The 25,098-nt window shown below is 34.1% G+C and overlaps 1 protein-coding gene across 3 annotated transcripts; it reads left to right on the top strand.

The window, feature by feature from the left end:
• The first annotated feature begins 11,160 nt into the window (after positions 1 to 11,160).
• Positions 11,161 to 22,921, top strand: LOC127880244 (uncharacterized). 3 transcript variants are annotated; one of them, XR_008049485.1, is made up of 4 exons: positions 11,161 to 11,274; positions 13,262 to 13,343; positions 13,760 to 18,538; positions 22,072 to 22,921. XR_008049485.1 is itself a non-coding variant. In XM_052427554.1 (2 exons), exons 1-2 carry the CDS (start codon positions 13,266 to 13,268, stop codon positions 15,104 to 15,106), a joined length of 1,425 nt encoding a protein of 474 aa, XP_052283514.1. In that variant the 5' UTR covers positions 12,158 to 13,265; the 3' UTR covers positions 15,107 to 18,822. The 3 variants fall into 3 exon arrangements, 1 of the variants encoding a protein (XP_052283514.1); XR_008049484.1 differs by lacking the exon at positions 11,161 to 11,274 and having other exon boundaries at positions 12,158 to 13,343; XM_052427554.1 differs by lacking the exons at positions 11,161 to 11,274; positions 22,072 to 22,921 and having other exon boundaries at positions 12,158 to 13,343; positions 13,760 to 18,822.
• Positions 22,922 to 25,098: the final 2,177 nt, after the last annotated feature.

Here is a 25,098-nt window from a genome sequence, read left to right on the forward strand (position 1 = left end):
TAAGAAGTAATTGATGACATTGAAAATAAAAAATATAAGGTGTCACAAGTCAGCACTTTTGATTTTTCTACACTATATACAACACTTCCTCACGCTTTAATAAAATCCAAATTTGTTTCTTTGATTGAACAAATTTTTGCTAGAGAGAAGTGTTCGTATCTAGCTTTAAACACTAAAAAAACTTTTTTTACTCATCAGATATTAGATAATTACATCATTTGGACATTTTAGATAATTACATAATTCTGGATAACTTGTTCGTTGAATTTAATGGTAAAATATTTAAACAAATTATCGGCGTTCCTATGGGTACTAATTGTGCGCCACTTATAGCTGATCTTTTTATGTCCCCCACTATAGTAGTGGGGGACATATTGTTTTTGCCCTGTCTGTTGGTTGGTCTGTTGGTAGGTCTGTTGGTTGGTTTGAGCCATCTTTAACATTTGCAATAACTTTTGCAATATTGAAGATAGCAACTTGATATTTGGCATGCATATGTATCTCATGGAGCTGCACATTTTGAGTGGTTAAAGGTTAAGGTCAAGGTCATCATTCAAGGTCAAAGGTCAAATATATGGGTCTAAATCGCTAATTTAATGTACACTTTTGCAATATATCAATATTTAAGATAGCAACTTGATATTTGGCATGCTCATGGAGCTGCACATTTTGAGTGGTGAAAGGTCAAGGTCATCCTTTAAGGTCAAAGGTCAAATATATGGGTCAAAATCGCTCATTTAATGTACACTTTTGCAATATTTCAATATTCAAGATAGCAACTTGATATTTGGTATGCATTTGTATCTCATGGAGCTGCACATTTTGAGTGGGTGAAAGGTCAAGGTCAAGGTCATCCTTCAAGGTCAGAGGTCAAATATATGTGGCAAAATCGCTCATTTGATGAGTACTTTTGCAATATTGAAGATAGCAACTTGATATTTGGCATGCATGTGTATCTCATGGAGCTGCACATTTTGAGTGGTGAAAGGTCAAAGTCAATGTCATCCTTCAAGGTCAAATATATGGGTCAAAATTGCTCATGTAATGTCACTTCTGCAATATTGAAGCTAGCAATTTTATATTTGACATGCATGTGTATCTCATGGAGCTGCACATTTTGAGTGGTGAAGGGTCAAGGTCAAGGTCATCCTCCAAGGTCAAACGTCATATACGGGGACATAGTGTTTAACAAACACATCTTGTTTTTATTGTTATGAAAGCGATTTTATGTTAGAATGATCTAAAACCAAACAACTAGATTTAAGTCAATGTTTTAACCTTACTAGTAGGTACATTGATGACATACTTAATTTAGATAACCCATTCTTTGAACAATATATTCACAACATCTACCCGAACGAACTAGTCTTAAATAGATCGTGTCAATCCAATACAGACGCTGCGTATTTAGACTTACATCTTAATATTAATATTAATATGATTAAAACTAGTTTATACGACAAACGGGACGACTTTAACTTTGAAATTTTCCATTCCTAGATGGAAACATCCGTAAAGGTCTATCCTATGGTATTTACATTTTGCAGTTGGTACGTTATGCCAGAGCATGTTCATGTATTACATATTTAAATGATCGTAATCGTATATTAACGAAGAAATTGCTAAAGCATGGATTTTGTATCATAATCTTAGAAGTAAATTCGCCAAATTTTACTCAAAGTATGGTGATTTAATTTCTAAATTTAATGTTTCTTTAAAATGGCATTTAACTAATGGAATTTCCCACCCATAATTTTATGGAGATGTTTTGAAGCGTGTTCGCAAATTAAAATATCTTAAAGAAAATGTTTATATTAAACTTTTCAATTTAATAAACTCATTTTTATCAAAAGGATATGATGTTAATGTACTTAACAAGAGGGCCATGATTGCCCTGTATCGCTCCACTGCTGAAAAAAGGCTGAACAAAATATTATCGGCATGTGCAAATACTTAAATATAGGCCCTATTTAAGCACATGTACACATTTGTGACCCCCTGGGCAGGGCCAAATATTACCCCAGGGACATAATTTTAGCAAACTTTGTAGAGGACTACTATATCTCACTACATACAAAATGTGGTAGCCCTAGGTCCTAGAGTTAAGTGGAGAATATTTTAAAAGTTTACACAAAATGAGCAAGATGTTACTGCATACCAAATTTGGTAGCCATAGTCCGAATGATTTTCGACAAGAAGATTTTTAAAGTTTTCACAAAATAGGCGCTTTATAAGCGTTTTTTCAATTTTGTGACCTCCCCCCCGGGGCAGGGTCATAGTTGACCACATTGCATTATTTGAAAAAATTGTGGTAGAGGTTAATTAGATGTCACTTCATACCAAATTTGGTAGCGATAGGCCCAATGGTTATGGACACGAAGATGTTTAAAGTTTTCACAAAATAGGCCACATATGAGCGTATGTTCAGTTTTGTTACCCCCCGGGCAGGGTCAAATTTGACCAAAGGGGCATAATTTGAACAAATTTTGTAGAGAACTATTAGATGTCACTACATACCAAATTTGGCAGCCCTATGCCTTGTTGTTAAGGACAAGAAGGTTTTAAAGTTTTCACGAAATAGGCACTATATAAGCATATAATCGATTTTGTGAACCCCAGGGCAGGGTCAAATTTGACCCTTGGGGCAAAATTTCTACAATATAAGTAGAGGACTATACAATGTCACTACATACTAAATTGTGTAGCCCTAGGCCTAATGGTTATGGATAAGATTTTTTTTTAAATTTTCACAGAATAGGCATTATATAAGCATATGTTCAATTTTGTGACCCTCGGGGCAGGGTCAAATTTGACCCCAGGGATACAATTTGAACAAATTTGGTAGAGGACTATTAGATGTCACTACATCCCAAATTTGATAGCCCTAGGCCGGATGGTTATGGACAAGAAGTTTTTAAAGTTTTCACAAAATAGGCATAATATGAGCATTTGTTCAATTTTGTGACCCCCGTTGCAGGGTCAATTTTGACCCCAGGAGTAAAATTTGAACACATTTCGTAGAGGACTATAAGATGTCAATACATACCAAATTTGATAGCCCTAGGCAAGATTGTTATGGACAAGATTATTTTTGAAGTTTTAACAAAATAGGACTTATATAAGCATATGTTCAATTTTGTGACCCCCCGGGGCAGGGTAAAATTTGACCCAGGGATAAAATTTGAACAAATTTTGTAGAGGACTATTAGATATCACTGCATACCAAATTTGATAGTCCTAGGCCCGATGGTTATGGACAAGAAGTTTTTAAAGTTTTCACAAAAATAGGCTATTACATGTCACTACATACCAAATTTGGTAGCCATATGCCATACGGTTATGGACAAGTAGATTTTTAATTTTTTCCCACAATAGGCCTTTTATTAGCATATGTTCAATTTTGTGACCCTCGGGGCAGGGTCAAACTTGACCCTAGGGGCATAATTTGAACAAACTTGGTAGAGGACTATAAGATGTCACTTCCTACAAAATTTGGTTGCCCTAGGCCCAATGGTTATGGACAAGAATATTTTTTAAAGTTTTTACAAAATAAGCGCTTTATAAGCATATATTTAATATTGTGACCCCCGGGGCAGGTTCAAATTTGACCCCAGGGGCATAATTTGAACAAACTAAGAAGAAAACTATTACATGTCACTACATACCAAATTTGGTAGCCCTATGCCATACAGTTATGGACAAGAAGTTTTTAAAGTTTTCATAAAATAGGCCCTATATAAGCATATGTTCAATTTTGTGACCCTCGGGGCAGGGTCAAATTTGACTCAAGGAGCATTTTTTTAACAAACTTGTAAGAGGACTATAAGATGTCACTACATACCAAATTTGTTAGCCTTAGGCCCAATGTTTATGGACAAGAAGTTTTTAAACTTTTCACAAAATAGGCTCCATATAAGCGTATGTTCAATTTTGAGACCCCCAGGGCAGGGTCAAATTTGACCCCAGGGGCATAATTTGAACATACATTGTACTTGGTAGAGAACTATAAGATGTCACTACATACCAAATTTGGTAGCCCTAGGCCCAATTGTTATGGACAAGAATAATTTTAAAGTTTTCACAAAATAAGCCCTTTATAAGCATATATTAAATTTTGTGACCCCCTGGGCAGTTTCAAATTTGACCCCAGGGGCATAATTTGAACAAACTAAGAAGAAAACTATTACATGTCACTACATACCAAATTTGGTAGTCCTATGCCATACAGTTATGGACAAGAAGTTTTTAAAGTTTTCATAAAATAGGCCTTACATAAGCATATGTTCAATTTTGTGACCCTCGGGGCAGGGTCAAATTTGACTCCAGGATCATTATTTGAACAAACTTATTAGAGGACTATAAGATGTCACTACATACCAAATTTGGTAGCCCTAGGCCCAATGTTTATGGACAAGAAGTTTTTAAACTTTTCACAAAATAGGCTCCATATAAGTGTATGTTCAATTTTGTAACCCCCAGGGCAGGGTCAAATTTGACCCCAGGGGCATAATTTGAACAAACTTGGTAGAGAACTATAAGATGTCACTACATACCAAATTTGGTAGCCCTAGGCTCAATGGTAATGGACAAGAAGATTTTAAAGTTTTCACAAAATAAGCCCTTTATAAGCATATATTCAATTTTGTGACCCCCGGGGCAGTTTCAATTTTGACTCCAGGGGCATAATTTGAACAAACTAAGAAGAGAACTATTACATGTCACCACATACCAAATTTGGTAGACCTATGCCATACAGTTATGGACAAGAAGTTTTTAAAGTTTTCACAAAATAAGCCTTATATAAGCATATGTTCAATTTTGTGACCCTCGGGGCAGGGTCAAACTTGACCCCAGGGGCATTATTTGAACAAACTTGGTAGAGGACTATAAGATGTCACTACATACCAAATTTGGTAGCCCTAGGCCCAATGGATATGGACAAGCAGATTTTTTTTGTAAAGTTTTCACAAAATAAGCGCTTTATAAGCATATATTCAATATTGTGACCCCCGGGGCAGGTTCAAATTTGACCCCAGGGGCATAATTTGAACAAACTAAGAAGAAAACTATTACATGTCACTACATACCAAATTTGGTAGCCCTATGCCATACAGTTATGGACAAGAAGTTTTTAAAGTTTTCATAAAATAGGCCCTATATAAGCATATGTTCAATTTTGTGACCCTCGGGGCAGGGTCAAATTTGACTCCAGGAGCATTTTTTAACAAACTTGTAAGAGGACTATAAGATGTCACTACATACCAAATTTGTTAGCCTTAGGCCCAATGTTTATGGACAAGAAGTTTTTAAACTTTTCACAAAATAGGCTCCATATAAGCGTATGTTCAATTTTGAGACCCCCAGGGCAGGGTCAAATTTGACCCCAGGGGCATAATTTGAACATACTTGGTAGAGAACTATAAGATGTCACTACATACCAAATTTGGTAGCCCTAGGCCCAATTGTTATGGACAAGAATAATTTTAAAGTTTTCACAAAATAAGCCCTTTATAAGCATATATTAAATTTTGTGACCCCCTGGGCAGTTTCAAATTTGACCCCAGGGGCATAATTTGAACAAACTAAGAAGAAAACTATTACATGTCACTACATACCAAATTTGGTAGTCCTATGCCATACAGTTATGGACAAGAAGATTTTCAAATTTTTTCACAAAATAGGCCTTATATAAGCAAATTTTCAATGTTGTGACTCCCGGGGCAGGGTCAAATTTGACCCCAGGGGCATAATTTGAACAAATTTGAAAGAGGTTCACCCCAGGACTGAGAAATTTCATCAGAATTGGACCAGTAGTTTAGGAGTAAGAAGATGTTTAAAGGAAAAGTTAACGCCCGCACGGACGGCAGACGCACGCACGCACGCACGACGGACACAGGACCATGACATAAGCCCCGCTGGCCTTTGGCCAGTGGAGCTAAAACACGCGCATGTTGGTTTTCGATTTAATATATCTTTCTGCTCTTAAAATTTTGAATCATTAATGGAATTACCATTGTATACGTTTAATTCTTAAATATTTAATCAACAAAGCTGGTTTTATTGGTAATTCAATTTTAAAGTACCACCCCTTTAATATTTTTATTTTTATGTTACAGTACTCCCCCTGGATTTTGTTTACGTCATCGTATCTTCGCTTGTCAATTACGTTATACGATACTTTTTGTCTGTTCCTGGCTGCATTGATTTTTGTGACGTCATTGCTTCTATATTACTTCATACGATTTACTTTCACTGTTTTAATCTACTTGCATAGGTCATTGGGTTTAAAGCGTTCAATTTTATTATAATTTCTCTCCGACAGGCGTTTGTTGTTTGATTTATTTTTTAGCAGTCACATAAACAACCAAGCAATGCAATATGGATCTTGAACACCCATTATTGCTGCTTCTTCCTGTATTTGTGCGATGATGATCTGAAATATTAACTTCATGACGCTATATTCTTAAATCTTTTTATATCAAAAAGGAATGAAGTTGACACTTGTTCGTAGTTTCATTTCATTTCATCGTTCCTCAAAAAGTTTAAACTCTTCTGCTCTGGTATCTTTCCTACCATTGAGTAATTAAATGACAATTAAATAGAATGCGTTTTAATTCCCTTTTATTATTGTTTAATTTGAGTTACAATGCTATGAGGTTAAATTTTATTTACACTTAAATGTATCATGAATATTGCTGGGCCAAGTGTGAGGTTGGGCGCTCTAACACCGGTTTAAACCCCCAATGCTTTGCATTGACCGTTCCAAGGCGGTGACCCCAGCTTTATTCTTATATGTGTTCATGTTGTTTTGTAGTGTGCTGTTTTGTGCTGTCTTGTACTGTTTGGGCAATCGGTCACTTGCCTTAAATAAAGGACCAACTAATTTTATATAATAAGAAATCAATACTGCTCCAGCAGCTGGAGTTTCACTTCTTTATATTATATTATAATTACTTATAAATGTATTAAATAAACACATGTTTGTATGCATACATTTGAAGTCATTGTAAGCAGTGCCAGTACTCATGAAATTCCAAATGCTAACAATAACAATTAACAGATATAAAATCATCGCTAAAGAAAGTTACACGTTCAGCCTCGTTCTGAAATTCGACGCGTAACGTTATATCTGAAAATAGCAACATTGGTAATATTTTGAAAATGGTCTATTAAAGGCAATTGTCATTGTTGCCACCACCTTTCTATTGTTGGCTTTCTTGGAATTTACTCTGAAATAACATATTCGCATACTTGTAAGTTTGATGTATACATTAATAGTTTAAAACATATAATAAAAGTATATTTCATAATATACAGAAGAAATTCATAATAAAAACATGCATAATGACACTGATCATCACGATGTAATACGATTTCAGATAAGCACATATTGCATAGTTTAATTATGAATAAAATGCAATATTTAAGCATTTAGTCGAAAAATATAATATTTGTACAATACTGATTCTATATTTCCACAGTATCCTGTTTGATGCTTAAAAATCCCATGCAGTTTTCATGAACGGGATCTTATTTTTGTGACTGGAATAGTAGTGTCGGTGTTGGTTTGTAAATAGGACCAAACATGTTAAAATATAATTTAAATGAAATAAATATATGTCAATTTGTAGTTATATCAATATCACTATTACATGTTATTTATCAAATTGTTTAATGGTATCACTGTAGTATGTTAAATCATATTCACTTACTTAAACTTGACCTGAAGTAAATTGTCATGCGTTTGATCTCGTTGTAGATTGGCGAGCATACGATAACCGTTTCGTTTCAATTTTATTTGAATACACGGCATTGGCCCGCGTATCTGTATTTATTATTCGTACATGAAGAAATTTGATCTATAATGTGAAACAAAGTAATTTAAAGTTACAACGTATGAAAACCTTTGCATGAGGTTGAAGTTTAATAAGACACTCATGATAAAGAGGAATACATACATGGTAAGGACATACTTTTTTAATATGCATGCCATTTACAAATATGTTTGATTTTACGTTTATGAATACATACAACGACAACGGCAAAAAAAAACTTAAACAAAAAAATGATTAATAATGCATGATGAATTGGCGCGTTGCATTTTATTTGCAAAGTCGTATAAACTAGTTCAAATAGTATGTAAGTCAACATGACAATGTCTTAAGTGCGTGTTATTTATTTCAAATATCTTGTTTCAATATGTTTTGGTAGGTCATATAGCTAATATTGCTAGTACAATGTAGTTTAAATGCGTTTCATATTAAACATATAGTTTTTTTTATCAAATGAAAATTCTTTAATTCAAACTTTCTTTAACATTTTGTATAACAATTAAACACAATTTAAACTTGTTAGCGTGTACCATGATGATCAAGCTCAAGATGGACTTACTCAACACATAATTGGAATTTGGACTTTTGCAGCATTATTTCGGAGTCTCTCAGAATTTTCCCCACGATAATCTGAATTTTAAACTAAATAATGGTATTCTCTAAAGCTTTTAACTCGAGGCGACATAAAGTTGGTACTCGTTTTGGTTTCATTATATCGTGCATCACATGTTACTGATCCGATGATCTTAACTGTATATTGCCATTCAGTAATAACGTGGTAATTACATTAAAATGTTGTCTCTTGTTTTACTATTTAAGGTTTATCTTTATATTATGGGCTAATTTATATGTTCCCGTACATGTCAAATGAATCATTATGGGCAACCTGCGACACATGGAGATCATTTAAAGGTTTATACCCCAAGCTATTTTGCATTGACCGTCCAAGGTGGTGATAACAATTTTGTGCATGTGTGTACGTGTGTCTACACAGTATATTTGTTGATAGTCACAAGGTTTGGTAAGCGTTTTAATGGCATATATCGCAATGTATAACAAGGTGTTTGTCCTGCTGGTGCAATTGAAATATATCCTCATGTGTATTGGATGCTTAATCACCTAAAATGTGAATCAATCAATAAATTGAGATCATTACTGATATACGGATCATAGATACAACTTCATGAATACAAACGTAAAACGTTCGTATCTATCAGATATGTGATGACGAAGAAAGCGTTGTCAATGGTGATGGATCTTGTTGGCAAAATCTGTAGCATGTATTTATAGTAAATAGAAAATACCATGCAATTTACTTTGAAATGTCTCATTATAAATTTCGATTCAGAAGTATGGATGTACCTAGCTTTCGTATCACTTTAATAAGAAACCAGATATATTCCCATCGATTAAATAAACGCGTCAATGTTTAAGAATGTCAGCGGGAGACAAACTTTATTAAACAGTGAATTGATCAAAACCGAGCGTTTGTTAAACTTTTTGAATAACGTTATCCTATATAAGTTGTATTGTATAACCGTCTTTATTTGATGGGTGTCATTTATGTTCAATCAACCGGTTTTGAATCGATACACACACATTCGCTTTAACCTGTGTAGTGTATATTTACTGTAATTTTAAACTACCAGACGCGTCTTCAACACCACGTTTGAAAGAGTTAATTACATCGGGAAGACTTGGTATCATAGTTTTAGTGGAAATACCTCGTACGGGTAAGCTACTTTTTTTAAACGGTTTTTATTTATTTGAATATAAAACAGTTCAATTTAAAGCCACACACCTTGAAATGAAATAAAAAGAATCGCGTTTGTCGAAGTCGAAATGTACGTATACGTATAGAAATCCTACTATCGGTTTTAAAATTTAAACAATAATAAATTACTTTCTAACTAGGTTATAGATTTAATGACAATTTTGCACACTTTCAAATCGCATCTATATGTATTGATTAACATGTACGTCATTTCAAGGTGTGTGGCTTTAAAGAGAAAGCTTATCGTTAATGTAATGACATAAAACGATATGAAGTTAAATTAGTTAATGGATTTATAATAATGTGTAATACTGCTCTAATAAGTTAACATAACTTCACAAAGTATTGTACCATCGTACTTATTTTTCGTAATTTAAACGTGATCGATATATTTTTGGACGAATTCCTCATAATTGTATGTTTAATATTGGATTTGTGTCCACTTTTTCAGCACTGATGTTGACCATATTTCAGAACATTATGTGTATATTTGGTGCAGTGTACATTTTGATAACGTCTCTATTTAGACGTATTAGTAGTCGTATTATACTACACGTATATATTAATGCGGTTTTATCATACGAGCGCACTTTTGGTTTCATGCAGACTCAAGCAAAAATCGAAAGCTTAATTGTGCAACTAAGACAAAATCTAAAAAATACTCATAAGAGCATACAATCATAAATCTGTGAGGCGCCATGCAAGAAAACTCCTGCAAACAGATAGGATTTGCAGTACACCTTTTCGGTACTTGCAAACAACGCCACTCCGAAATGATTTCTCATCGAGTTAATATGCTAAATGAACAGTCGCATTTTATTTTGCCGTTGAATGATATCTTTTATTTTCCCAAACCGCGTTGAACTACGAGTTTCGCGATTTGTATGACACCAACATCGTCTATAGTTTGTTTAGTATGATCTGGCAACATGATCATTTTATGCGATGGTTTGTTATGAAAACACCAGAAACGATTAAATGGATTGTATTATATGCGTTCCGTTGTGAATGATAATTAGATAACACATAAATTTTTTTTATTACTTACAATCTAAAGTACACTTATCGAAACCTACAGATATCATATGTTATCATAGCTTATATAGAGATCAAGGTTTTACTCTTGTACTCCCAGTTCTGACTTGAAAACATTCACATGTAAACCTTAGTATCATCACGTTATGTACAGTAACTAATTTTATAACGGGCAATTAGTAATGTTTGTATATGTAAAATGATCTATCTTAACAGAATGACTTAATTTGCCAATTAAATAATTATTGAATCTGTGCTCGCGTATAGCGCTTGGAAATTTATTTAAAACTAACAAGACGTGCTTCGTCCGTTAAGTAATTGCAGCTTAATACTGGTATTTACAATGTATTACCCATTTAGTAATCTAAGTGTATTATTATTATTATTATTATTATTATTATGTAAAATAAATTTTGTAGTCACTAGACCGCGTCTATTGGGCATGGCATCAGCTTATCAAGAATCTCATTATCAAGTATGTGTGATCGTTGTTGTACGAGTCGAGTTTATATTTTTGCAGGAAACTTAATCTCGCGGAACAGCATTGGCTGTACGGTAAGCGCAGTGGTCCGTACACGCGCTTCTCTTCAAGGCGCCCGGGCTAAATATCCTCTCCAGAAGCATGGCAGTTTGGTTAGTGGCAACAATACATGAATGGTGTGGTTCCTCCATGAATTAATTTCCCTCCTCCCCCAGCCACCCACACAGCACGTTACCACACTAAAATATTTTTTTATGTAAAAAACCGACATAGCTGAAAGAAGACAGTTCCTATTCGTCCCAACTTTCGGCAAGTTAGTTAGGTCGACATGCTGAAACACCCAGTGTCCTCAAACATTTCAGAGTCAGGCGCGATTAGATCTCATAAACTTTTTCATACAAAGCAAGAAAGTGTCGCTACCACACATGTTAATCAAATGTATATAAGCCTGAAATAATATCCAATGAATATACAACATTGCTTTGATAGCGAATGTTTAAATGTAAAACAAGCCTCGGCATAGGCATTCCAAAGCGCAAGTCTTAATGTTATTGGCTTCGAATAACAGGATGACTGGTGCTTAAGTTCACATTGTCGCATTCGATGATTCAGTCTACGCACAGGCACTTATTACACACAGATAAAATTTGTAAGCGTTTATTCTTTGCTTTTTATAGAATTTAAAAAAATCAAACACATCTGAATTTGAGAACAGTCCGAAATAGTACAATTAGTTAGTATTGATAACTGCATGCATGGTATTGATGAGATAACAAATATAAATTCATTTATGTATTATGTTTATTTATTTATTTATGTTATTGGATTTGCAATATAACCAGACACTTATTTCAACATGTGCTTCTGTATTATTAAGCCATTGTGACATAGTTATTTACTTATGGACTTTTACCTTTAATTTAAACACAGTTTATCTCAACACATGTTTCAATATAAAGGATAATCATGTATTGTTATTCATCAACTTGATATTTACATTTACTTTGTTAATGCATAACTCTATTTGACAATAGTGTTGAGAATAATGATAAATTAAACTCAAAATTGGACATACGGTAGACATATTGTAACAATCGAATACATATGTAACTACATGTATTTACATTCATTAGTCTTAGCTACAATACGACGTTAAGCATAGTTGTGACTACAGCAAATATTGACATTTAAACAAGATATTGGCGAGAAGACAGTTATTGTTAAAATCGATGCACTGGTGAACATAAGAATGCAACACTTTAAAAGAAAGTGTCTTCGCCTTATCATACTGTTACTTATTGCGATATATTCTACAGGTGTGTAGACATGAACAAAATGATCATTCCATTGAGCATTTATTCGATGATCGACACTAGTATTTTAGTCTACTCATGCAATAAGAAAACATAAGGCAACCAAAACAAGCTAGCTTAACAAATACAAAAAGAGTACTCGCTCTACAAAATACTGCGTAGTAGTAGTTGTAGTAGTAGTAGTAGTAGTAGTAGTAGTAGTAGTAGTAGTAGTAGTAGTAGTAGTAGTAGTAGTAGAAGTAGTAGTAGTAGTAGTAGTAGTAGTAGTAGTAGTAGAAGTAGTAGTAGTAGTAGTAGTAGTAGTAGTAGTAGTAGTAGTAGTAGTAGTAGTAGTAGTAGTAGTAGTAGTGGTAGTAGTAATAGTAGTAGTAGTAGTAGTAGTAGTAGTAGTAGTAGTAGTAGTAGTAGTAGTAGTAACATGATGTGCTAACATTGTTTTTGCGTTTTCAGGTGATTTGCGTTATTAACAGATATGCATTAATGATATTAGTTTATTAAACACTTCTCTTATCGAGTTATGTTCATCATTGTTGTGCAGGTAAATATAGCTCTTTATTCCACCTTGTTAACGATAATTGAAAATAAATGGTTCAGTGAAGTTTTAACAACTAGTATTTGAAAGTATTTTACAATTTGCCTTATTGTAATGTTTCATTACACCACGCGCGGGAAACGTAAAAATAGAGCTTATGTATTGAACATTCGAACATTTAATTATCTTAAATCCATTCGTTCACACGTTTACAGTACCCTGAGAAAATCAAATAAAACTGATCGAACACCGAACAATAATCTTTATTCAAACATGTACATACACTTTTTTTAGACAGATGGCAGAAGGCACTAATCAGCCGCATGGGTCAGAAAGTGCGCCATGTTGCAACACCTCTAGCAATAGTCGCACTCGGGTGAGAATCGCATAATTGAATTAAATAATAATTTTACTTGGCTTTATCGACGCTCGTTATTTTGTGAAAGTTAAATGAGCAGTTTATTTGTGAATGTCGTCGTCATCGTTAAAACCGGCACTGTGAGGCTATATGTTCCGAAATGCGATATATTATATTTTTTTTTAACAACAAATAGAATTACACAATATATTTAATCGTTTAGTGTGTTCTTGTTTCAATTATATTTTGTAAATTATCATATATTATTTAGCAAAAAAGTAAAATAACAACATTTTGAATATGGATGATTACTGAGTCCTTAACATGTTTACCTTCAATTTATTTCAATTACAACGCTGATATTTGAAGTTAGTTTTCATAACTCAAGAATACACAATTTACACGTAATTTAAGTTGTATGCTCTTCTTTTCAGATAAGCGATGAAGATGAATCTGTGGAACTGAGCAATGTTTTAAACATGCTGGGATATGGGCATGAGCTTAGACAGAAACGCCGGGAATGCTATAAGGACTTAGACAGAATAGAAACTGCACAGTGGGGGTTTGGTAACTGTGATTTTATCACAGTCGGAAGTAAGGCAGAGGGGATTTCTCGTTATCTTGAAAGTGATATGGACATCTTATGTGTTAACAACTTTGTAAAATGCATAGAAGCGGGTTGTGACATAAACTCAATTCCAGAGAACACATCAGTTTGCAGAATGGATACTACGATATGTTATCCAGGACATTGCTTACTGCTGCTCGAGCGAGGATTCCCATTACTACTTTTGTTAGCAATGTGCGATAATGGACATGGGCAAATTCTTCTTAGTAGTGACGCTTGTGTAAATATTCTTCAAATGAGTTCACACTTTTTAAGAGGACCCTTTCCAAATGAAAGAGCGGGGCCGTCACTGCCATTCACTATTGGATACTCTAACGCTGACCTTGTTTATGCATTTCGCTGTCATTGTCCTAGCATACTTCATAGATGGGCATCCCGATCTCGACATTGGCCGCCATTTAATATTGTGGAAAAGGTCGTATCAATGGGAGCTTTTCTAACTCCTGTTGGGTTTAAAGGAAGCGAAAATAATCATATTGAGTGGAGGATTTGTTTCAACACAGGTGAGGCAGAATTGATGATTAATCTGAACGACGCACAAATTAAATTATATGTGTTGTTGAAAATGATTGGGAAAGATGTACTGAAACCACGACATAAGGAAATAACATCTTACATGTTAAAAAATATAGTTCTATGGCTCGCTGAGAAAAACCCACAGTCAATGTTTCATGAGAAGAGCTTGTTTTTCTGGATTCGTGAATCGCTACTGGAGCTAAGAACTGCACTGTCCAAAAAACAACTTCCATACTATATGATTCCGGAGAGGAACCTAATGGCAGCCACTGGAGTGACCGATACGCAGAATCGAAGATGGATCGCAACACTTACGGACATGTTGGATGAAGGTCCGGCGATAATTCGGAGGCTGCCGCTGATACGACAAGCCATTATCTCCCACCCGGATCCTTTCATCTGGTACAATACGAGAAGAATCGAACTGGAGATTATTTTATTAGAATCAATAAAAAGTGGTCTATACTCGAATGGAAACTACTTGGTAAACATGTTCGATTATTTGCTTCGAAATAGTCTGATGTGGCGTTTTGTAGTGATAGTGAATGAAGTTTTTACAAACTTATCCGGGAAAGAAATTATGGACACATATAGTGTTTTTGAGCTTTTCCATATATTTAGCAGATTTTTAATGTAAAACATTAAAAACTATACACATTCCGTTATATGTACATACCTGTTTTTATGATAGGAGACTTTTATTAGAAATTGTTGTGTACGATTTTCAATTGAAGTATGTGCGTTGACCTGAGCAGGATGTATTAAATCGTATGTCCGGCGATTGTCAAAATATTGATAAGCAATACTGTTTACTTCGTATATGCCGATATAATATAATCAATATCAAAAACTGCATGTATATCCACATTAATTAATTCTTATATAATTATGAGTAAACAAGTTTTTGATTTTTTGTTCAAACGCATGCAATAACGTGTTTGATGCGTATAATGTGCGCATGCGCTTGCATTAGATTACAACTGTTATCGCCCTCGTGGTGTAATTCCTATCCATCGGTTTTACAAACAATTGGTTATTATTGCAGTCGCCAACACTTAGACGTACACTATTTATTTTTCTTAAAATCATGTTAACTTGTTACCAATCACTTCTCAAAATTGTAAACATTGTGTATAATCATTATCTTATGAGAATATTAACTATTTCAGGGTTAAGCGTTCAACGTTTTGTTCTTCATAAGCGCCTATGTACAGCGTATTAAAATATCATGCCACGTAAAATATAGCTTTGATATCAGTCATGTTTTTAATAATGATATTTATATACTGTACTCATGTTCACTTATGCTATGAATACTACATTAACATTTCACATATTAATGAGGTACATAAGTATGTGTTTTGTAACAATCAAAACATGAATGTCACGGTGGATGGAGTTATTTGTATCATCTAGAAGCTGCATTTATATTTTGACGATGTACTTCGCGCATAGATAAGAAAATTACTATTGCAATAATTGATCTGTGATGAGGGTTTTCAATACATCAGTATTTCGTACCAACAGAACATTGGAAGGTAATAAATATAGTGGTATAATGCGCGTCATACTATTCCAAATTTCAAGTCCCAACCACTTCCATTGTTTTTAAAGGAGTATTTGTATAATTTAGTTTATTTAACGTGACAAATATCGTATATATTTAATTCTACCACGGCACGTGACTTGTTTTCTATATACAAAGAATGAAAACTGTTGGTTATTACCCCGATATACCAACGATTGTTTAAAGTGACGTCACTTTGATTGTCCGCGCACTATTTATGAATGAAGACGACGTCATTTGATTTTATTTGTTGTGGTGACGTCACGTTTTCGCGGAAAAGTGGAGGACATTTGGTTGATATAATTCTTCTTTATAAACTTTAAATCGCGTGTAACCTATTAATGAAATCGTGTTAGAATCGAAATAATCGACGGATAACCGTTGTTTATTGCGGTAATAACCAACGGTATGTCGTTCCGATTCTTGTTGTCAAACCACTCGGGCTACGCCCTCATGGTTTAATTCCTACGCATCGGAACTCCATACCGTTGGTTATTACCGCAATAACCAACGGTTACCCGTCGATTATTTCATAAATATATTTTGGATTATTTATGAGCTATTATACCTTAATATGTTGTTGTTTATCTGTTAGTACATGTTTTTGCTTGTTTGCCAATGTTTTTGTTTATGAAAATAATGTTTTATATCGTTGATTGTTGTCACATAACCCACTGTCAGAAGTATATATGCGTATGCATTGCGAAGCACGACTGATATGAGAGCTCGTATCTATAATCCTGACCACATGTAAGTCGACAACAAACTTTGTTAGAAAACTGTTTATATCAGTGTCGCATATTAAAGATCCATCTGCCATAGTGTATGATACCCGAACGAAATATAATGGCAGCTTGCAGACTGAATGAAGAGCAAACACATACCTGGGTAGTAACAATAACAGATATGATGAACGAGGGTCAGAAGATATTATTAATATAAAGAAGTGAAACTCCGACTGCTGGGGCAGTATTGAATTCTTATTATATACAATTAGTTGGTCCTTTATTTAAGGCAAGTGACCAATTGCCAAAACAGTACAAAACAGCACAAAACATTGCCGAAGATAAGGAAAGCTATAATCTCTCACCCGGAGCCACTTGTGTGGTACAGTAAAAAGAAAGTGGAGGTTGAACTGCTGCACCTTAAGCACTTGAATAGATACTTCCAGTGCAGGTTTGAGAATTGTGTTGCACATGAGTCGGCGATATCGGATCCTATGCTGCAGGCGATTAAGAGACGTAAGGATGAGATAGTGAGAGAGGTCTATCAGAAGATGTATTGGGAAGGAAGTCAGGTTGATGATCTGGATGATATATATGACAAGATGATGATTTAATGGTCTTATTTTGCAACACTGGTCGTAAATAAGGGGTATGCAATTGTTAACATTGTCGAAAAGTATACACACATGTATATATTCATTCTTTAATGAATGCGTATTTATTGCGAAACTGATCCCTTTATTCTAGAAATGTTGTCTTATAAAGAACATTAATAATCACATGTTATGTTACCATAGACCATTTAAAGGATACATAGGCATTCATCCCTCTTTAAGCTTTATCCGTGTAAATGCTGGCTGATCTCAAGTGTATTTAAAGGTTATGTAATATCATGGGTCATTATTTTAACCATCATTACAGCATAACAAAATGTTGTCAGCACGTTTTCCCACGGTTTAATAATATACTGACAGTGAATGTACACCTTCCGTTTCGACGATGGGAGAATTCGTGTTATTGAATATTTCAACTTCTAAAATGCCCAGAAATGACAGACTGACAAAATTACGGTGGCACTAAGGTGAGATCACCGCTCAAAAAAAAAAGAAGTCGGGAAAACACAAGTTCTGTTGTTCCGTTTCCAAAAAAAAATAACTCGGGGAAACACAAAATTAATCTGTTTTCACGAGTTATTTTTTTGTTGTTGAAAAACAGCATGTTAAACAAATTAAACGCATAAGTATTATTAATTTAAAACTTTAACTTATGAAAAAGACTAGTAAATGTTAACCATTTCAGTATCGCTATATGCCGAAAGTGTTGATTTAATTTGTACTAACATATATATTATGGGTTTTTTAAACTAAATACTGTTAACCAGGGATAATTTACTCGTAAAAGCGTAACTTGATTACAGAGATAAGAAATTGACTACAAAACAAATCCAAAGTACGGGACATTCTTAACCACACCGGTTTTACCGATGAATGGCTTTTTCCTCTATCTGTGAAAACTGTTCGAGTTACGAATGTAAACCGGTTATAAAAAACACAGAGCACTATACCAGTGTATCATTAATTGGAATGTCAGTGTTACATGGTCTTCATCAATAATTTTATATAAGGGACTAAATCCTGTATTTGAAAGATCATCGTCTATTGATATTTGTGATATTTCAACGCATAGGAACATTACAGCTAAACGTTTGTCGTCTCTTAAGTTATCGATCGAAATGGAAATACACCATACCATTGTCAGAGATCAACGCAAATGTGAGGTATACTGAACTTCTTAATAGCTATAATGAAATAGTGTTAAGAAAATAGCAGTGTATAGGATATATGGGACATATGTAGTTTAAAATGATTATATATTTCAACATAATAAATTAGTTACATAATATTGTATTAAATATTGCAATTGTTTAACTACGTTTGACATTATCTAGTCACTATGTATGTACTTCACTCATGTGCCATTATCACAAAACATGTTTATTTATTGTTTATGTGATTTGATCTTTCTCTGAAATGATGTATGTTTTGTATCTACGTTAAACGATTACTGTAATTGTATTGTATATATCTGTTAATGAGCTTTATATGCTCTAGTAAAAAAACACACTATGTTATGTTTTGTTCAGCAATACATTAAAGCCATATATTACATTTTTTATAAATATATTAATTATAATTACGCACGTCAACAATCTAGACGAGTTTCCTGTTTAACTGTAAAATAATTAAGTTATCAATGCTACTGGCAATGGTACAACATAAACAAGCGATAGACCGACGAACTGACATGAGTATTCGCAGTTGTAAATGTAGTTGAATAGAATCCGTCAAATACCTCAAATTTAAAAGCATACACATTTTTATTCAAAGTATTAGATTTGTACGAAATTACCGAAACACCGATGAGAAGTGTCATATATGTTTAAACAATATCAGCCTGATTTATAATAACAAACCCCCTTGCGGACTAGCGCTGGAGTATTTTATGATTTTTATCCAACCATTAACAGTACAATTAAACCCGCGATCGATACTACGCTTGACTTTTTTTTCATAAAATCGTTCATGTTTACCATAACAATACACTAACAATAAGCAAGCACAGATCAAAACCTCCTGTGCTTTGACGATTTGTAAAAAAAACGCACGAATTATTTTTCATATCCGTTATCTGTTAAAACTTAGCGCAGCGTTTACATCCTCTTCAAATCCCCGCATTTATTTTCACTTGCGAAGGCGATGTGAGAATTTAACACTGATCTTTTATAATAATGCCTACGCCAGACATCTGAAAAACGGAACTACTATGTATTTAAAATTTATAAATAAAGCTTGTAAAATGCTCAAAATATACATTGAATATAACAAGACAACACTTTATTTTTGTTTCATTGCACTTATGCACAAATAAGTACGACTAGATTGTATCTGATAAGTTTAATTCAATATTTGGGGGAAGAACTTGCTGCACGAGTAAATCATCATAAGGGTAGACAACTGCGAGGAGAAGTGTAGACATTGTCAACAGATTTACTTCCCTTTAGGATAACAAATTATATGTGAGCTCGTAACCAGTTAAAATCATTTTCGCTTAATTCGATATATATTTTTCACTCGAGTTCACACTCATTACGTCATTTAGTTCGCTCGATGTATCTACTTAAATGTATACGGTATGCATGTTTAATCATCCAAACACGTTTTATACCATTTGAACAATAACAATAACAACTCCTATATAATTGTTTGGTGTGTTATTGCGTAAATTTATATCGACGCTGTCACACGAATGATCACGAACAGACAACTTCGTTTTCAAACAACATTTTACTGTTTGCGTACTCTATGTGAAATGTCCGGTATTTGTACATTTAAAGTGAGCGTCTTATCAATTGCAGAAGTCCGCGTGCGTTGAATGCACCTATGTATTAGAGTCTTAATTATAACATGGTACTCGCCGATTATCTTAGAAGGGAAATAAATGAGCGTAGAACAATAAACAATTACCAATTAAGAAAAATGACACAACGCGAACCAAAGTGAAACATTATCAAACGATATGATACATAACTATATCTAAGTAAATTGTGAAGCAATAAAGATTTTAAAACGAGTGACTCCTGAATTATACAGGGCGAGATATTGAAAAATCTTTACTGACTTAAACTGATAAAGTTTTTGATTGACACTGGTCGAAGACTATCCCGAAACTATCTACTATAACTTAAATAAGTCGAGTGCTTACCCAATTAGGCTTAATTACTAACCCAGACGTGTGTTATATCGACTAAGGTAAATTTAGATACACAGGTCGAGTGTTATCACGACTGTCATGTCAAAAACTCTTCCGACAGCTAATGTCACCTACTCGATAAAGGGCCAGGCGATGTTGACTAATGAGCCACGCAAATGGTTTAGCACCTTTACTCTAAATTCATATTCTCAGTGTGGGGCGCTTGTTAGGAAAGAAATCGGTACGCCTTCGTGTCAACTGGCTGCTCGATCTGCAACCGGCCATGTTAGAACGTTCTCCGTCTGGGGCTCAAACTCATGCTCCGTACGCTAACCTCCTAACAACTAGGTCACGGTCATTAAAGTATGTTAAAAGTTCGCAAGTCATTCAACTAGTGTCGTACATATGAACTACTTCGGCAACGGTCACATTGTGATGTCGTTTTAGAACGTTTGGTCGGTGCAATAAAGTAATTATGAATGTCTCGAGGTAATATTGTGGCGTCATTTAAAGTGAAAACAATGCTTTAAATGAGAATGCCTATAAGTATTTCCCAGTGTAGTTAACATATAAATCAGACTTAAAGTTAAGCCGGTAATATAAAATATGTATAAACTATTTAATAATTAATAAATGTACAATTTGGAAATCCTAATGTGTGATTATAATTGCTTTATCATGTATACCAACATTATAGTATGTATTATTTGTAATTGTGTTTGTTAATTGTGCTCACCTTCTTATTTGGATAACGAACGTAACTAAATGCAAATATTACAAGAATACTTTTGTTTCATGAAATTAAGAAATGTAAGCTAAATCATGTTATTATTTGATTAATTGCATCTGTCGATATTCTCAGTACACACGTAACAATTTATGCAATTCGGCACTGCACAAACTATTCCGAATGTTGCGATTGTGTAATAATACCCCAATAATTCCCAAATAAAGTTATGTTTTATAAATGCTTTGTGTGCTACAAGTATGCATAATGTGCTAATCGGGAGATGTTCTGCACTCCCCGATTTGAATGCTTATGGAGTACTGGATAAATTGGGCCTACAGTGATGGCTCTGTCTTGATAATATCGGAGTATTAAAAGAATCCAAACAGCTGATTTTGAGCGGATATCAAGACTATATACATGTCTCTTCTACATGGTGCGAATCTAAGGATAATGTTATATCCACTTGTGGGTATACAAATTGAAACACTTTTTGCACTGTTGTTAATTTAACAAGAGACCGAATGTGTTAAATGTTGTGTCACATCAACATGATTTTCCTTTTCGAGATGATGTAATGTTGTAACCAGGAATGCAATACTGTATTGTATATTCGGTTCATGTGAATGAATTAATTGCGGTTTATATAAAAGGGACCCCCTTTCCTCTAGTCCCTTTCTGTATATTGAAAAGAATCCTTGATACTACAACTACAAAAATTAGAAAACATCCATGTGTACACATACACAGTTGACAGTAACATGTTATATGTAGCCAAACAATTAAAACAGTGTTTATCTATTTATTAACTGAACTTAGCGCACATGTTTCAGGTACGACATTCCAGCCTATACGTATCTTCTACGGCAGTTAAGCTGGCCAAAGTCAACGATCAGCTGTGTGAAGTCTAGTTCTAGGAGGACTTTACATTCAATAGACAGTTTGGCAGTGCTGTCAAGCTTTCCTGACTCATGGTGTTCCGCAGATAGTTTTTCACGCGATATAATGTTGAAAATGACCTCTCACCCTTGACATTTATTAACTGGAATTGTTAAGTTTACGTATTCGTACAGCGATGGCAACGTTTGGAAAGGTGGTCTGTAGTAACTCCATCTAACTTTAGCAGTTCACTCATGTGGGTGATGGTTCTGTCTTGGACCGCTTCCAGATAGCATAGCAAATCAAACCGAACTTAACTATCCAGATGTTGTCATGACCTTACGGGCAAGTTGTACATTTAACAGAGACAATAATGGATCTGAATGTATATACAACACAGAACAAAAATTGATAGCATAGTATATAAAAGCGAACTAAACGGTTACAATTGGATATATGTACATCGGGAAAGTGCAATCCTGATAGAGTCGTGATATGGAGTAATACAGAAAGATCAAACATAGGGAAAGTGGCCTTGCCGTTAAAAATCGGGGGCTCAAGGCTGCAGCCTTGTTAGCCTAGTGCGTATTCCAGCCCTGTATATAAAACAGTTCCGTAGTAAACACAGATAACTGTTATTATTGACATTTAAAAGGTGCGTGGAGAACTAAGCCAATGGTGTGATAAATTGTGTGTTTCTTCTTAATTGACGAATACATGTTTTATTAATGCAAGTTCAAACTCAAGCATTTGAATGACGCTATAAACTGTTTTCTTTAAACTTTTGATTGGTGTGACATTAGTTGTACGCGTGCATACTAATGGAATAAGATGTTGCAAAATCTTCATGACATTTATCAGTGTTGTATATATTAAAGGAGGCTTAGTACTTAAACAAAAACACAATAAGCGACAAGGAAAAGTATTACAAAATATGAAAAACAACTCATGATTCCACATAAACGAAGTTTAAATAATTTATAAATGTACATAAATCAAATAGGTTGTAACATCGGTCATCTATGTCGATTAATATTTGTCCCTTGCGAAGTATTTATTTAACATAATTAGCATGACGTGTTTGTAATCGGAAAGCAATATAAACACAGGAAAGAAATAATAATATATATAAAAACAAATCAAGAAGCGGACGGTAAAAATAGCTCATTCCTTCGCATTGTATCGATCTTTTTAGAAGTATTCGTAACATGTACCTTCTATATGTTCTATAAGAGTTATAATTTGACCTTTTATATATAATTTGAAATTGCAAATAATATTTTTTTCATTGTTTTACCATGATTTGCATGCTACTGTTTACCGGAAATACCCGAATTAATTTCAAGGAATGCTAGCTGTAGACATTATCTTGGAAACGTTAATGTCATGAATTCGTGTAACGTATACGAAAACTATCATATTTAAAAGAATCTAAACAGTATACTGCACAAAGCATTTGGGCAGTCTACTGTTTGCATCAAACATGACAAACTTAAAAATGATATGATAATTAAAAAAATACATATTTACCAAATGTAATGTTATCTACATGAAACACTTTTCATTCATGCACACAAACAATATCACGCCTATTTTGCTTTTTCATCTCTAAGTTGACCAATTCCTAAATGATAAAGTAAGTCCAACACAATTAAATTCAAATTTGAACTATGTCTTTTCAGTTCGACTGTCCAAAGCTGATTCCCCGAAGACACTTTCAGTGTACCCATACGTTTAATTACATTGCATTATGGAATAAAGCATCTTCTAATTCATTAACTCAAACAATAAATCATATTTCTATAAACGCGCCGTTCCAGAAATTGATAAATATTCTTACGGTCAAGTCCGACAACAATAGTGAAATACAAACTCATTAAACGAAGTAACACTATCATAGGCGGTTTTAGAGTGAGAGAAAACGGCGTACGCCCCATCCCCCTCTTCTAAATTGTCACAGGTTCGACTGTTTTTCAATTACGCTGTTTATTTCAATAAAAGTTGTGTGGAGAATTAGGTACATTAATTTACTGTAAGTTATGAGCTTCTATCAATATAAACAACAACTTAATATTTGGACAGAGACAATTTTGTGGTAATGCGTTGTTGTTATGCCATCACTTTCCAACAAAGAATTTCGATGCCAAACGAGCCCATATCGACCGATGTCGGCTTGACAATGGAATTACCTGGGGTGTTTGCTCGTGCAGACATCGTCCCGACATTCAAAGTCAATCATGCAAGGGCTGTTCGTCTATTTGTACAAACACTGATATATGATAATCTGCGTCTTTATTTTACAAATTTCCGTGGTTTGTAGGGAAATATCAGTGGTTAAAAAGCGATAATTCACTGTTTCAAACAGTGAACAATAACAGTGAAAATTATCGATAATATTGACTGTTTAACCGTGAAATGTCGTTGTTTTAGTGACGCCATGGCGTCATAATACCAGCGAAATTCTGCAGTTTACTCGTTAAAATGGTAAATAAACGATAAAAATATCTAAAAAGAAATTATGTTTGTTTGCGGAAGATTATGTATTTCAATTCACTCGTGATAATTAAAATACATAGTTTCTCTGAACACTCGTGAATAAAGATCGTTGATCTACCGAAACTTACAAATAAGGTCTATATCTTTACAAAAAACAACATATGGAATAAAAAAAAATGGCTAGTGCGGGATTCAAACATATGACTTCTATTTATCGCAGCAGCGGTCTATCTCTTATTCACCCCCATTACCTCTATTTATTAAACTAGTATTCTATATCTTCACCACGGGTACGTTTAAGTTAGAACGTCACGTGTGTGATCGCTATCTCGTTTCGCTTTGAGCGAATTTTCGTTGTTAATCGCAGGCGGATTGGCGATCATATAAGAAACAAGGATACCAGACGTTTTTTTTACAGTTTTAAAACTTCAATACTGAACCATTAATTATGTTATCTGTTTTCATAGTGGCATTCCTGTTTTTTT

The sequence above is a fragment of the Dreissena polymorpha genome, chromosome 4 (genome assembly GCF_020536995.1).
Source record: "Dreissena polymorpha isolate Duluth1 chromosome 4, UMN_Dpol_1.0, whole genome shotgun sequence".
Classification (NCBI taxonomy): domain Eukaryota; kingdom Metazoa; phylum Mollusca; class Bivalvia; order Myida; family Dreissenidae; genus Dreissena; species Dreissena polymorpha.

What these genes read in the sequence shown, in the direction of transcription:
- LOC127880244 (XM_052427554.1), top strand. Translation starts at nt 13,266, where the DNA reads ATGGCAGAAGGCACTAATCAGCCGCATGGGTCAGAAAGTGCGCCATGT. An exon ending in CTAGCAATAGTCGCACTCGG is followed by an intron (nt 13,344 to 13,759) that starts GTGAGAATCGCA and finishes TCTTCTTTTCAG; the next exon opens with ATAAGCGATGAAGATGAATC.